At 41.5% G+C, this 16457-nt stretch overlaps 1 protein-coding gene across 2 annotated transcripts in view; it reads right to left on the bottom strand.

The window, feature by feature from the left end:
• Positions 1–604: 604 nt before the first annotated feature.
• LOC311130477 (ribosome-binding protein 1-like) overlaps positions 605–16457 on the bottom strand; it is a 48099-nt gene continuing 32246 nt past the window's right edge. The window contains exons 11-29 of one of the 2 annotated variants that reach the window (XM_084163214.1): positions 16300–16413; positions 14822–14908; positions 14274–14361; positions 13497–13625; positions 13238–13278; positions 12943–13030; positions 12728–12820; positions 12269–12361; positions 11822–11920; positions 11458–11547; positions 9865–9957; positions 9684–9755; positions 9427–9519; positions 9033–9116; positions 8318–8383; positions 7289–7372; positions 6556–6636; positions 4318–4461; positions 605–1101 (exon numbers count right to left, since the gene is read on the bottom strand). In XM_084163214.1, coding sequence (XP_084019340.1) covers positions 1063–1101; positions 4318–4461; positions 6556–6636; positions 7289–7372; positions 8318–8383; positions 9033–9116; positions 9427–9519; positions 9684–9755; positions 9865–9957; positions 11458–11547; positions 11822–11920; positions 12269–12361; positions 12728–12820; positions 12943–13030; positions 13238–13278; positions 13497–13625; positions 14274–14361; positions 14822–14908; positions 16300–16413 — 1678 coding nt within the window. In that variant the 3' untranslated portion in view covers positions 605–1062. The remainder of the gene's footprint in view (positions 1102–4317; positions 4462–6555; positions 6637–7288; positions 7373–8317; positions 8384–9032; positions 9117–9426; positions 9520–9683; positions 9756–9864; positions 9958–11457; positions 11548–11821; positions 11921–12268; positions 12362–12727; positions 12821–12942; positions 13031–13237; positions 13279–13496; positions 13626–14273; positions 14362–14821; positions 14909–16299; positions 16414–16457) is intronic. The other variant, XM_084163215.1, reaches the window with a different exon arrangement.

Below are 16457 nucleotides of genomic sequence, written 5' to 3'. Positions count from 1 at the left end.
AACAGCTAGCCATTTTAAACCCTCGTTTAAACCATCGGTCTAAGCATGGTTCACAATTCCATGTGGAGTCTAGACAACTGTCTGATTGACCAGGTGTACTTGTTTTGGAAGCCTTACCTATTCATTGAACCAGTTTGAATACAAAAAGACATCATCCACCCTTGGTGGACGATCAGCAGGACAATAGAATCGGTGTTGAGAACGTGAGAAGTCTTGAGGGTGCACTAAATGACAGCAACGCTGAAAAGTTTTCAAGTTTGTTTCAAAGTAATCCAACATGTAAGACTTCAACTGTAATTAAATTACATTTTATTTTTGGGGGGAATCTGGGTTGATCATTACAGTACATTTTAAAAATCAGATTACGTAATCACTGTTACATGTAATCCATTACTACCCATCCGTGGGAACTAGTCATCCACAGACCGGATTGGACCCCTCCCCGTGGGCCTGATCCAACACCTCTGATCTAACATCAAGTTGTAAAATCCTGAACTTCCCCTTTAACATATAGTACAGTCAAACTGCATATTTTGTGTTTGTCACAAATAATTCCTCTTTTCCATAATGTATTTGTGCAATAAACAGTAATACACCCACCAACCCAAATGGATCTACAGTTTATTTGTTACAAATTCTCACATTTGTCGGCAGCCCACTACGTAAAGTATAAGGCATTACATTGTATTGCATCTGCGTACCATGAAATCACCTCCCTTTTCAATGTCATATAAAGGGCAGGCAAAAGGACAAGAAAGTGATTGCACTAGTTGCTGCACATTTAACGCACAGGCAATTCCCCTTTTCAATAACACTGAACCACTGGGAGTTCTAGGAATGTCAGGACAAATAAACAGAAGTTTCTGACAGCCAGAGACTCCTCAATTGATTGTTGGTTCCAACATAACAATAAGGCATACAATTTTAAACGCTTCTGAACTCCCCATCCCTTAACAAAATGATAATTTTTTGACTGCAAACTACAGTACAAGAGAAAAAGAGGGGGGAAAAGTAAAATAATTATGGCATTTTGGCAAGTTGTGGGATGTTCATTCGGTCTTCTTAGACGGATGTCCCTTCCTTTGGTTGCTTGGGCTCCTCCTGGTGGAGAGAAAGTACCAAAAACAAATAGGACTTTGAATAAATCACTGTACAGAGACATACAAAGACCATCTGATAAATAGTAACGAGGGCCCTAACAAGTCTAAACCACTGCCTGGACTCTGACAACTAGGGATGGGCGTATGTACAGTATACCAAAATATCAATACTGCCCAATCCAAAACTGACATGTTCTGGTATCGATACTCTGCACACTTTTCTCTTGATTTAAGCATTGGTGATCCAGAGCAGAGATAACTCGGCTCATTGGCTGTATTTGCAGCTGTGCTTCTTCCGTATTCATGCATTTTTAATCCTCCCTTTTTAAACCAATGGTATCGATATCGGCAATAATAGCCTGATAAATACTTCATATCATATCAAGATTGAAATGGGCAGTAAAAATAAAGTTGTTTCATGTTGAAATTATCCAACCCTTGGGGTCGGTTTGCCGGACCCAGATTATGCCTAGTCCGGGGCCAAAAATTATTCTCAATTGAGAATCTCCATTGAAAGTACATTTTAGTCCAGGACTGGGCTTGTTCTGAATCCGGGAAAACGGCCATATGTGTCTCAATCTATTCAAGTGCTACTTTAGCCCTTCCTAATCACCTAGGGCCCGATTCCGATCCGAGTTAAGTGTGCGTAAATGGAACGCATTTCCATTTTTAGGCACTTTTATATATTCTGACCTTGAACTTAAGCATGAGAATAGCGTGAAATGGAGGTGTGTCTACAGATACGCCATATTCTGACCTTGACTTAATCCCACCACCTTTATGCGTGAGGAAAACATGAATAACGTCTAGGGGACTACTGGTTCCAAGTGGAAAAAGCATCCATAATTTTTTTTCAAATAGAAATAACACCATTCTCCATGCACTGTAATTTACATCTTGATAAGAGCTAGGTAAATGAGTTTCCATTTGGATAAGGGAGTTGTAAATATGACACTTGTTTTAGATACATTTTACCTTCTAATCGCTGGAGACAAATGTGAACAGTCATATGGCAGCAAACTGAAGCATATCAACTTTCTGTGCCATGATGTATAGCCTTTTAACTTGCAGGGCACTCTCAAATATCCTAATTATAGGATTCCCCGACTTTCTCAGTTTCCTAATTTTATCATGTTAAATATTAGCCACTATCAGTAACAACCGTCAGCAGGTCTAATAACATATTAAACTGCCAATTTACTGTTCGTTCCGTTCAGTTGGTATAGCCTACATTATTCAATTTAATGATAGTTTTGTTTACCTTCATTTGCTTCCTCTGTAAATGGTGTCATGGCCATGTGGTTGTTGCTGAGGATCATTAGTAATAGTTGATCATATTTATCTTTTTAAAGACATAGGCTAATTAAATCGTTATGGAGCGGAGCGCAGACCAAGCAATAACAGTTTGAATCCGACGCATGGCAGGCAATAGATGAGGGTATAGCCTACTATTGTACACTATTCTCCCTATTATAATTATATGTACACTAATCTTCAAACATTAACATGGGTTAAAGAACTGAAAATTTCGTCCAGGGTAGGGGAGGGAATGGCCGGCAGGGATGTAGCTCAGTTGATAGAGGGTTGTGGGTTCGATTCCCATGGGGGGCCAGTATAAAAAAATATGTATTCACTAACTGTAAGTCGCTCTGGATAAGAGCGTCTGCTAAATGACTAAAATGTAAATGGGAGGGTTTTCAGCGGTTGAATTACATTTATTCAGCGTGCGCAAGGGAACCACACCTGCAAAGCCTGTTACGCACCTTAAAAGGTACACTACATGAACAGTATGTGGACACCTGCTCGAACATTGCATTCCAAAATCATAGCCATTAATATGGAGTTGCTCCCCCCTTTGCTGCTATAACAGTCACCACTCTTCTGGGAAGGCTTTCCACTAGATGTTGGAACATTGCTGCGGGGACTTGCTTCCATTCAGCCATAAGAGCATTAGTAAGGTCGGGTACTGACGTTAGGCGATTAGGCCTGGCTCGCAGTCGGCGTTCCAATTCATCCCAAAGGTGTTTGATGGGGTTGAGGTCAGGGCTCTGTGCAGGCCAGTCAAGTTCTTCCACACCGATCTCGACAAAGCATTTCTGTATGGACCTCGCTTTGTGCATAGGGGCATTGTCATGCTGAAACAGGAAAGGGCCTTCCCCAAACTGTTGCCACAAATTGGAAGCACAGAATCGTCAAGAATGTCATTGCATGCTGTAGATTTAAGATTTCACTGGAACTAAGGGGCCTAGCCTGAACCATGAAAAACAGCCCCAGACCATTATTCCTCCTCCACCAAACTTTACAGTTGTCTCAATGCATTGGAGCCGGTAGCGTTCTCCTGGCATCCGTCAAACCCAGATTTGGCCGTCGGACTGCCAGATGGTGAAGCGGGATCATCATTCACATTTCCACTGCTCCAGAGTCCAATGGCGGCGAGCTTACCACCACTCCAGCCGACGCTTGGAATTGCGCATGGTGATCTTGATAAGAGCTGGTGATCTTAGCCTCCCGATGAACAGTTCTTGTGCTGACGTTGCTTCCACCGGTCCCATTCTGTGAGCTTATGTGGCCTACCACTTTACGGCTGAGCCGTTGTTGCTCCTAGATGTTTCCACTTCAAAATAACAGCACTTACAGTTGACCGGGGCAGCTCTAGCAGGGCAGAAATTTGACAAATTGACTTGTTGGAAAGGTGGCATCCTATGACGGTGCCACGTTGAAAGTCGCTGAGCTTTTCAGTAAGGCCATTCTACTGCCAATGTTTGTCTATGGAGATTGCATGGCTGTGTGCTCGATTTTATACACTTGTCAGCAACGTGTGTGGCTGAAATAGCGGAATCCACTAATTTGAAGGGGTGTCCACATACTTTTGTATATATAGTGTAAGTCTTTATACCAACTACTGAGAAGTGTGTAGGAAAGGCGTGCGTAAGAAATGCGTAATTTCCTAAGTCGGAATCGGGCCCCTACAGCATAGTGCATACTTCTAGGGTCTGCAGAGCATTAATAACGGTCCACTATACTCTGTTGAATATAGCCACATGCCACCAAAAGAGTTAAGCCCCCTACCTACACTGGCATTCGATTGAAACCCAAACATGGGAATGGGGGGGGAAAGGGTTTTCCATAGAAGACATAAGTGTCTACACCCACACAGTGTAGGTCTATGAGCTGTGGTGGGCCTGCTAAATAAGGTGGTGCAGTGTGGTTGGCCTACCTTCCCAACAAGCTGGCTCTGCAAGGTTTTGACGGTGTCCTGCTCTTTGGCGAGCTGCTCCTGGGTGGCCTTGAGCATCTGCTGGAGCTTGGTTGCCGCCTGGCCAAAGTCCTTGGTTAGCTTCTTCTCTTTCTCCAGCCTCTCCTGGATCATTCAGAAAACACACAAAATAAAGTTATTCTAATTCTTAAAATACTTATTTAATATCAACGGAGAGGGGAGGTAGCCTAGAGGTTAGAGAGGTAGACCAGAAGCCAGAAGGTTGCATTATTATTGGTAGTGTGGTATTTAATGTGAAAATACCAATAGGAATTATTTGTACTTTCTGGTTATTACTTTTAATCATTGAACCAAACTGGTAACTTCTTGGTAACAATTGGTACTTCCTGGTATTCATTATAATGAATCCCCAAGTGACCGAGAAGTAATTATTGAGAAATAATTACGTCGAACTATGTTAAGTAGTTTCTAAGTGATTACCAGGTAATTAGTGGGGCAATACCAAATGTATTTTGTACTAGAAATGTGTTACTAGTAGATTGTTTTTTGTTTTTACATTGTAGTGTGACATTAAAGCTGCCGGACTCACAATAGCAACTATGAATTTGGCTTAAAGCCATGAGGCTGCCCACCACCCAGTGGGGAACCACAATGGCCTTCAGAGAAGGCCTAAGGATCTATAAACATGTATATATACTTATTTAACATTTATTTTTCATCTTTACAATACTTATAATAATATTCTGACTTCATCTCTTCAGTTTGTGTTAGAAAGAGAAGGCTTAATACGAATAGAAAAAAAAGATCCAAATCAGGATTTCCTTTGGTGATCTCTGGGTAGAAAAATCTAGCACAGCCAGCCATTGGCTAGGCCTTCAGAAGCTGGACAGAAGGCCTCTGCCATTCAACTGTATTAGAGCAGAATTTTGGAGTGACAGTGGAACGAACCAATCACATTTTGACTTGCAATGGGTGGGACTTTTTTTTTTTTTGCTAATGTCCTAGGCCTTCTCATAGACACGTTACTACTGAGAGTGCAAGAGGTAATGAATTCATAATACAGAATGAATACGGCAATACACTAATAGGTTATCGTCTGCCAGAAAACCTTAAAGAAGAAGAGGGCACAAGAGAAAAGAATCAGTGTTGCAAGCTTTAGTTTTCCCACGCTAACGCTAGTAACGTTAGCTAGCTTGTGTTGTAGTAGTGTGACAATGGCCACGGTGGCCGCAGCAGCTGTTATCAACTTCAAGGTGGATGTTGTTGCTAATTTGTTAGGGTCACCCTTTTCAAGATTAACTTTCAAACTTCGTTTACAAATGATCACAATCTGGTGAGTGGCACTGTTTTTTGTTGCAGCTCACTTTCTGTTAGCTATCTCTGAAAATAATGACTGAAACATTGTTGCATTTAAACTTTAGATGAATGTGATAAAATATATTTGCAATGGGAAGTAATAGGTGGTTTGTTAATTTCATTTGGAACATGAAATGGTTTTTGCATTTGTATTGGTATGATTTCATGGGGCCTACTGGAGTGAATGGGCTGCTTATTCTTTAACATTATTTGACGTTGTGTGAGACTGCTGTCGCCTGTATCAGCCATGTCTATATATTTGACCAAAATTGTCTCTCCTTCAGTGCCATGGAGTGCACAGGTATTACAGTCGCTGTCCGTTCAGCACCATGAGGCTGTCACCTTTGATGCGACACTGTTGTTGTCGCTATTGGTGATAGTGGTGTAGGCTACCATAAATTGTGTAAACAGTGCAATATTCTATGCTGTGTTTCATGTTGTGTCTATGCCGGTTGTCGCTGTGTGTGCGGCAGCCCAAAGCACGGCCAGGCCTGTTTGATTAACTCCTAATGTCATCAAAAAGTATTCCTCTTCCTTCACTAGAACTAGAATGGTCCGACTACAGAAGATATGTCGGGCGCATTAAGTGATGCTATGTTTTCTGTTATTTTCTAGATTTTTTGGTTTGATAACGTGATGGAAGATTTTTGGTCCCTCTGAAGGCCTAGGTCCTATAGTCACGGTTCGCCACTGCCACCACCACACTAGCGGCTCCAGTTTGGTGTGCCATTACAGAACCATGTCGGAGGTTGTTGATAGCATATTTGGTTTAGATACGAGTCGGAAGCAGCTTTCCTAAGCTATCTAATAGGATGACCTGTGAAGTCCATGTCGGTGAGAGAGGTAGAGAGTAAAGAAGTAAATGAAGACAGTGGTAAGCACCTTGAGTTCTCCTGTGGAGCAGTCTCCTGCTGCCTTCATTTGGTCCATCTGTGTCTGCAGGTCAGTCACGCACTTCTGAGCCTGCAAGGGGAGAGGAAAAAGATTTAAGAACAAAGATGAAGTAAATGGTCGTAGATAGAAATAAAAATGCCATTGGCAATACATCCCAAATATAACGACTGATTGGCTCCAAAGACTGACAGCCAAATGATGTGGTGGTATCCGAGAGGTTGGGAATAACATAAGGTAGCAAAAATAAGAATTCACGTTGGACAATAAAGTTGTACTGTATTGTATGACCGATATGTCACGGGTGAGCGGATTGAGTAAAAGAAGCTGTACGTTTCTGTTCCATACTGTGCTCATCCAGATGTGATCACTGGTGCCCAACTAATGGAATGCATTAAGTAATACATTGAAACATTGGATCAATTAACACTTATCTAACATTCATTTTTTTTAAGGAGATAGGAATTCTGACCTTAAGTGTTTTTATTATTTTTGACAGCACAGCTGGAAATGTAGAGAGGGAGACAGTAGGGGTGTAGACAAAAAGGGTGGCCGAGACAGCACTCCAACCCCCGTTGCCAGGGGTATATTTGGTTGGGAGTTTAGACTGCTGCACCAGACTCCGGCACATCTAACCTCCTTCTTACCATGTCAGTTGTATACTCACTATATCGCGAACATATTAAAGACATTCTGCTGAAACGATGACTTTATTATGACTTACCTGGTCAAAGTCAACGGCCAGCTGCTGTCTCATCTCTTCCTCCGTTTGCATCTTGTTTGTAGTCTGCTCCAGCTGGGTTTGGACCTGAGATAATACACACACAAAAACTGGTCAGTCCAATCACTCCCCCCAGAAAGACCAGGGGCGGTAGGACACAATGTGGTGGCGTATGGGCCAGTCCCGCAGCAAAGTGTGAAGAGGTTTTCCAAAACGGTGAGGTTAGAACAAGTAGACACCTGAAGGGCCGTCTCTGGTTCAGGTGAAACAAGCAAGCTGTGCTGGTCTTCCAAAGTGGTCCGTTATGCAATGTACCAAACAAGCATCAACAAAGAAAAACTCACTCACTCACCACTGAGCTCTGGCTATTTGAAAAATACATTTGAAGGGTGTTAGCGTTTTGCTGTTTCAATCAAGTTTTTCTTACAACAGCCACTGGTGCAGCACCTCAGAATATGGGACTTGCAAACACACACATACATGTTCATGCAAGGAAGCCGACAACTAGAGTTAAATAGGCATTTAATTGCTATAAAACGTTTGCGTTTTATAAAGCACATAGTGTGGTTAACGTATAGCAAAAGCTGCTGCCTTTGAGAACTATCAGACAGAATAGATCATGTGTAATGTGAAATTGTTTTTACACTGGATTCTGCTGCTTCTGATCTGAATGATGTCCACATATTTGTCATAATAGCTAATAACTGAAAATATTAAATATTATTTAATTGTATAAGGGCATAATTACAGCGTGACGACATGCCGTACATTATTATTTAGATACAGATTGGTCTCTAATAGGTGAGTGAACACTATGTGAATGAACACTACATTGGTAGGGTGCCCTAGCCTAGTGCATAAAGGGATATTACACTCCAAAATCAAGATGAGCACCACAAATCTGAAAATTACGTGGTGCTTATCGTTTCCATTCAGGATTGCGGCTTGTAGTCAATTCGATAAATAAATTGTGAGTCTGATAGTTCTCAGCAAGCTTGTGCAGGGTGCTCCCTGTCGGCCAGGCACCCTGACCTGTGTGGGCTCGGAGGCCTCCTGGCTCTGCACGTGCTCCGTCGACTCGCTCAGCTGCTGTCTGACCTGCAACAGGAAGCAATCTGCCACTCAACAAGAAGGCAATGTTGCAATGCTCCAGTTATCTCTTCTTCCTCCCAAAGTGTGCAGTGATTTGGTGTAATCTCCCACAAGCCAATTATTTTAGATTTGTGGGATGTAGTGAACAAATGCACCCTTCAGGAGGAATGAAATACTATTGGGACACACCCAAAGCCCTGGGTCGCGCTCAGGAGGGTTCTTTCACTTAACATACTGAACATTGCAGATAGAAATGCCACAAATCGAGCTGGCATTAACTCTACACATCAGAAACCCATGTCTGTTCTAGACAATGTCTTTCTATCAGAACATAACGTTGTGCCCATCTGAACTCAAACTGCTGTTCAAAGAGGCCAAAGAGCCTTGTTGTTCATTGTCCCCCTCCAACGGCGCAATACAGTTGGTAGAATTGACCACTAACCACTGATACAAGATCAGATATCTTTCATAAGCCTAATGGCAAAGGTTAGTGTAATCTGATCCTAGAGCTGTGGTTGAGGGAAACTTCTACTTGAAGCAGGGGGTCAATAGTAGATTGCTCATTTAAGCCCGCAAACAGCAGAGTCCATCACTGCTGGAGTGGAAATGGCATCATTTTATGGCACTAAAATGACGACTGGCGCGTCAAACCTACCACAGATAGTTCCTCTGCCTGCTTCTGTGCTTCCAATTGGGCTGTCTCCAGCTGACTCTGGGTCTTCGTTAAGAAGGCCTTTAGCTGCAAAGGCAAAGAAGATGTAGACTGTAGCTACAAGCAACCAATGTACAACCCAAGTAGCAAAAAATACATATACAGTAGGTGGATGTTAACGATGTAAAATCTGTGTTTAAACAACTGTATTGCCACACTTGGAAGACTAACCCATGGGGTGCTAAAAGAGATCCTAATCAAAAATAAAATATATGAAAATAAAAGCTGAACGTAGGTCGTGTCCTTTAGGCACAGACCACAACATGACAATGACAAACTGAAAACATTTTTAACCTGAAAACATAATGACCCAGGTGTAATGGCGTGGTTTGCCTACCTGGGCGACCTCCTCGGCGTAGGTCTGGCTACAGCTGATGGACTCCAGCTGTTTCTCCAACTGGGCCTCCAAAAGCATCACCTGCTCTTTCAGCTGCACAAAACACAGGATAATAAGAAACTTTTAAATATCATACTAAAACCAATCAAAAAGCTGGTTTACTCAAGTCTGTGACTGGAAGTAAATCCAACATACAGTACATTAGGGTTTAGATTGAGCTTTGTATCACCATCACAAAACTGGTGCAAAAGCTCTACCTGGTCTGTGCTTTCATTGTCCATCTTCATATCCTCTGCAGCTTGCTCCAACACCTTCACCTGATCCAAAGCCTGCAAGACAAAATTGCTTTTAACTTCGTATCAAGTCATCTTATAGGAAACCATCACGTCTGCTGATATTCAGTAAGACCAGAGAGAGGATTGAAGAAAAATAACTTACTGCTTGCCGTTGCTCCTCAGCCTCTGCAATTTTGGCCTTCCACACGTGCTCCTCTTCCTCCACACTCTTCTGAAGGTCTTTCAGCATGCCCTCCTAAAGGAAGTGTGATAATGTGGGAATGCAGTTATGTGGCGCTGTTATCTTACATCATAATACCTACTTCTAGGTGTAAAGCGAGAGTACAAGTATGTTAGTGCAGCTAGCGATTCTTGCCTGTTTACATTAACCTCTACGGCAGGGTTCTTCAATTCCGGTCCTGGAGGGCCGAAACACCTCTGTTTTTCATCCTCTCCTTCTAATCAGGGGCTAACTCAGACCTGGGACACCAGGTGAGTGCAATTAACTACCAGGTAGAAATAAAAAACTGAAGTGTTTCGGCCCTCCAGGACCGGAATTGAAGAACCCTGCTCTACGGGATCGGTGTCCCGTATACGGGACGGTTGAGCTAACATGTGGTAATGTGATTAGCATGACTTTCCAGGACATAGACATGTCTTATATGGGCATAAAGCTTTAAATTGTTGTTAATCTAACTGCACTATCCAATTTACAGTAGCTATTACAGTGAAAAAATACCATGCTATTGTTTGAGGAGAGTGCACAACAACAAAAAATGTATCACGGCAACTGGTTTGATACATTCCCCTCTGAAGGTAAATAATGTACTTACATTCAGTAATCTTACTCTGATTTGTCATCCTAAGGGTCCCAGAGATAAAATGTAGCATAGGTTTTGTTTGATCAAATCAATTTTTATATTCAAATGTAGGAACTGGGTTCTACAGTTTGAACCCCTGCTGTCTCTGGCTCCACACCCACCCCGCCCGGCCATCTAGATGTGTGAAAGTTAGTGTATAAGCTAATCATCCATCATGTATGACATTCCTGGGAGTGTGTAAACTTACATTTTGTATTACCATATCATTTTTCTATGTTCTCTATAGTTATGTACTTGAAAATGTATCAATTGACCAATTCGGCACATTTGGGCAGACTTGATACAAAATAGTCCAGTATTGCAATGCTTCACTGGATCAATCTGAAACTTTGCACACACACTGCTGCCATCTAGTGGCCAACATCTAAACTGTGCCTAAACTGCAATATTATATTGTGGCCTTTCTCTTGCATTTCAAAGATGATGGAACAAAAAATAAAATAGAAAACGCATGTTTTTTTGTTTGTATTATCTTTTACCAGATCTAATGTGATATATTCTCCTACATTAATTTCACATTTCCACAAACTTCGAGGTGTTTCCTTTCAAATGGTATCAAGAATACATATATCCTTGCTTCAGGTCCTGAGCTACAGGCAGTTAGATTTGGGTATGTCATTTTAGGCAAACATTTAAAAAAAGGGACCGATCCTTAAGAGGTTAATAAAGCTTACACGTTATTCATGTCACTCCACCTTCTGTATTACACAATCTATTCCCTATCAAGTGCATTGTCGGATATAGGGTGCAATTTGGGACACAAACAAGGGTTTTATCACAGACACGGACACCAAAGTCAAGCTGTGTCCCCCTCAAACTGACTGAAGTTGGATGGAAAGTTAGGCGTTCACACACAGGACCATGGTTTGACTTACCGTTTCAGCCAGGACAGTTCTGTACTGCTCACACTCTGCCTGTAGTGTTTTCTGGGACTCCTCGGCTTCTCTGAGCTTTGACAAAAGCTCCTAAAGAGAAAACAAGCACACAATCATGACAGTGTCTGGGGCTCATCTGAAACACCAGGGCAGGAAAAGCCAAGATGCACTTTTGTTGTCTGTTTCAGGGACGAACATGTAATTAATGTTGAGCAGTAGGCGACTAAATGTCTTCTTATAGCAACAGGTGTAGAGGAACTTCTATTGTTAGTGGTATTTTGAAGCAGTCCAACGTTACAATAATGTTGGTCACTTCAAAATGCAATGCATACACTATAATCAGGGTAAAACACAGGGTCCTCACCTCAGAGTCTGTGGTTTGCAAGTTCTCTTGCTGGACTTCTTGGCTCTGTGGAATTTCAGTAGCCTGTGCTTTCTGGATGAGTAGCTCCAACCAGTTATTCTGTAAAGAATAACACATATCATATCTTATGGTTACAATTAGTAATTGAGGTATTTTAACTACAGAGCTGGAAAAAAATGGCTGCTGACGTAGTCTTGTTTAAGGTGAAATCAATTTTTACATCGGCAAGGATTTACATTGGCAACTTTCCAGAGTGATTTTATTTTCCAAATCCATTCCTGTTAACGACATAATATATTACTGACCACCCTGTTAGTATTGTGTGGGTAAATAAGGAACGAGCTCCAATTCAGACTAGCAAGGAGTATCCACACAGAACAACAAGCTTTGTGCCGGAGAATAATAATTTGAAGTCTGTGTCGGCGATTGCAAACCCAACTAACTTACCTGCTCAGCTTCTAAAGAGATGTCAGGGCAGATCATCTGAAGAGCTTTTTGAGCTTCTGTCTGGAACGAGCTCAGTGCTTCCTCGGCTACGCTCTAGAAATAGACGCAAAGTCAAAGCATCATGAAAGCTACCCATCACAAACCGTATTCACAACAGTGTGCATATGTCTGACGTATCCTCATTTGTCAATGTGAGTGTAGCCAGAGTATTTACAGAGAGTTCAACCGACTTTAGTGCCAGACATCATGTTGCTGCCTCTGAGCATTTCATTCATGATTTGCATTTGGATTCTAGTTCCAAGTTTAGCCATTCAGATAGCCTTGTTGAAAATGGAGAAGATCCCTGACCTCCTATTAGCCAATATTGATCAGGAGGCAGAACCATGGCTGCCATGAAAGGAAAGAGGCAGCATGAAGCGGAGCGCATATATACGACTCTGGGTGTTGCATGCCACTGACCTGTGCACCCTTCGCCACAGCCAGCCTTTCCTCATTCAACTTCTCAGCAGCGGTCAAGGCTTCCATTGCCGCCCAGTTCTTTTCGCGGAGATCCTGTAGGGTACAGCAGAGCATTTAGCATTTCGCTTTCAGCTAAGCCAACACAGTCAAGGGGCAACAAGCATACCTCTCTTTGAGCAACGCAAAACCATCAAACCCACATTACACTAACTTACATTGCTTTTGTTCCTAACTTGTTCCATTTCCTCCTTTAGCCGTTGTAGCTCCTCTTCCAGAGATAGCATCTGGGAATCTTTCTCAAGGCTGAAAACATAACACTCATTAGCAGGGCTGGGGGGAAATTCCATATCAATTACAGTACCAGTTCAGGAATTGAAATTCATTCCTATGGGGAAATACCATTTCAACTGGAATTGACCCCCAACCCTGCTCATTAGATTAAACAATGCATGCACTATTGGGTCAAAGAATACACCTCAAGTGCTTAAAGGCTTAGGAATGGACACATACCTTTCAAATGGCTGTTCGGCTTCTGTCTCACTTCCCGACTCCTGTGTTGGAGAATTGAAAGAATATGCATCATTCAAGATACCAATGGTCACGTTTTTCATCTGACAAAAAGCACATATAGAAAACGTAAACTTTACGCAGTAAAACTAAATCTAGGCCTTACAGAGTAAGACTAAACCTTACACAGTAAGGCTTAACACCACACACACACACACACACACACACACACTTGTGCGCACACAGAGAATAGAAGCCTTACAGCGTTTGCACTCTTCCCTTGCTCCATCTCCTCTCTCAGCTGTTTGAGCTCTTCCTCTAACGAGGCCACTTGGCTCTCCCTCTCCTTCAGACTGCTCTGAAGCTGCTCTGTGTCTGCTGGTCTCTCCGCCTGCACAACAGATTCAATAGAATTCAAATAACTTTACTGATAATACATTTGTCCCATGGGGGAACTTCTGGTGTTGAATGGAACATATAGTACATACACTACCGGTCAAAAGTTTTAGAACACATACTCATTCAAGGGTTTCATTTTATTACTGTCGTTTCTGTTTGCTTATTTGAGCTGTTCTTGCCATAATATGGACTTGGTCTATTACCAAATAGGGCTATCTTCTGTACCCCCCCTACCTTGTCACAACACAACTGATTGGCTCAAACGCATTAAGAAGGAAAGAAATTCCACAAATGAACTTTTAAGAAGGCACACCTGTTAATTGAAATGCATTCCAGGTGGCTACCTCATGAAGCTGGTTGAGAGAATGCCAAGAGTGTGCAAAGCTGTCATCAAGGCAAAGGGAGGCTATTTGAAGAATCTCAAATATAAAATATATTTTGATTTGTTTAACACTTTGTTGGTACCTACATGATTCCATATGTGTTATTTCATAGTTTTGATGTCTTAAATTTTATTCTACAATGTAGAAAATAGTAAAAATAAATTAAAACCTTTGACCGGTAGTGTACACAAATACAGGATTTTAAGAGAGAAATGTTGAATTTGAACTCTAATTTTCCAACAGGTTTGCCAACTTACAGCATCAGTTCTCTTCACCTCCATCTTGGCACTCAACGTCTGCAGTTGCTCTTCAAGGGACGTCACAATGCGCTCTTTTTCCTTAAGGCTGACATGGGAAAACAGAGTTATTAGGTTGTGATATAGTAAGACAGACTTATTTAGAGCACTACAGACTAGACCAGACTAGACAGGGCTAATCAATTATTGTCCTAGAGGGCCAAAACACTTCTGGGACAAGTTCAGTAGGAAAACGTTGTAAACTGTTGCAGATAGAATTGTCATGAATATAGCCGATGTGATTCCTTTTCCTTTACGTATGCATAGTGTTTGTATCTGAACACTACACTGGTTTCATTCTTCAGAGTTGGGACACCAGGTGAGTGAACTCATGGTCTAGTCAATGATAAACTGACCAATTAACCACAGACAGTACTTCGTCCCTAGAGGGCCAATAATTGAATAATAGGCTTGCCATTGGAGATTTGTGCGTACCGGCTAAGTAAGTAAAGTGAATAGTTCATAATAGAACTATAAAATAATAGAAATATACAAAATTCCTCCCATACCTGTTCTGTAGGAGTTCGATCTCTGCCGTGTTGTCCATCTTCACCAGCTGTTCTTCAACAGGTGATTGCTCCTCCTCTTCCATCACACTGACATGCCAGAAAAACATAACTTAATGTTTTTCAAAATCTATGGAATGATGACTTCAGATTCTTGACCAGATTTGATAGTTTTTGGTTTTGGGCAGGGAAAATTCCCATTTGTTGGTCTAAATATGTGGACGAGGCACCAGTAAAGTTTATTTCCCTAAAAGAGTGGGAATTCCAATTAGCCGCTGCTACTCTTCTGGGTCCAAACAGGAAACAAAACCCAACAAATAAAATGCATAATATACACTACCAGTCAAAAGTTTGGACACCAAGGGTTTTTCTTTATTTTTACTATTTTCTACATTGTAGAATAACAGTGAAGACATCAAAACAATGAAATAACACACATGGAATCATGTAGTAACCAAAAAAAGTGTTAAACAAATCAAAATATATTTTATATTTGAGATTCTTCAAAGTAGCCACCCTTTGCCTTTAGTAGTGGTTTCTTTGCAGCAATTCGACCATGAAGGCCTTATTCACGCAGTCTCCTCTGAACAGTTGATGTTGAGATGTGTCTGTTACTTGAACTCTGTGAAGCATTTATTTGGGCTGCAATCTGAGATGCAGTTAACTCTAATGAACTTATCCTCTGCAGCAGAGGTAACTCTGGGTCTTCCTTTCCTGTGGCGGTCCTCATGAGAGCCAGTTTCATCATAGCGCTTGATGCTTTTTGCGACTGCACTTGAAGAAATGTTTTAAAGTTCTTGAAATGTTCTGGATTGACTGACCTTCATGTCTTAAAGTAATGATGGACTGTCGTTTCACTTTGCTTATTTGAGCTGTTCTTGCCATAATATGGACTTGGTCTTTTACCAAATAGGGCTATCTTCTGTATACCACCCCTACCTTGATTGGCTCAAACGCATTAAGAAGGAAAGAAATGCCACAAATTAACCTTTAACAAGGCACTCCTGTTAATTGAAATGCATTCCAGTTGACTACCTCATGAAGCTCGTTGAGAAAATGCCAAGAGTGTACAAAGCTGTCATCAAGGCAAAGGGTGGCTATTTGAAGAATCTCAAATATAAAATATATTTTGATTTGTTTAACACTTTTTTTGGTTACTAAATGTTTCCATATGTGTTATTTCATAGTTTTGAGATCTCCACTATTATTCTACAATGTAGAAAATAGTCAAAATAAAGAAAAACCCTTGAATGAGTAGGTGTCCAACCTTTTGACTGGTACTGTATGTAATAGAACAGATACAGTGGTATAGCTAGAGAGACAACAAAGTGAGATGAGACAAGATGTGTGTAATAATAGCAGTGAGGTGCAGGATTGGAACCCACAAGGACACTGTTGTATACATGTGCTGAGGACCGCGGCGCTAACCACTTGGCTAAACCAACCCCAGGCCACATGATATCCCAGTAAAGTTAACATACCCGTTGACCTGTGGCTCCTCAACAGTGTGGGAAGATCTCACCAGCTCCAGTTCAACCTTCAGCTGTTGGAGCTTTTCTTCTAGAGTGGCCACATGACCTTCTTTGGTTATCAGACTGAAAGAGGGAGATAAATAAATATCCCCATTCGGTAGAAAAGG

Source organism: Coregonus lavaretus, assembly GCF_964263955.1.
Source record: "Coregonus lavaretus genome assembly, chromosome: 6".
Classification (NCBI taxonomy): domain Eukaryota; kingdom Metazoa; phylum Chordata; class Actinopteri; order Salmoniformes; family Salmonidae; genus Coregonus; species Coregonus lavaretus.
The sequence above is the reverse complement of the archived record's forward strand: the minus strand, read 5'-3'. Positions and strand labels throughout refer to the sequence as shown.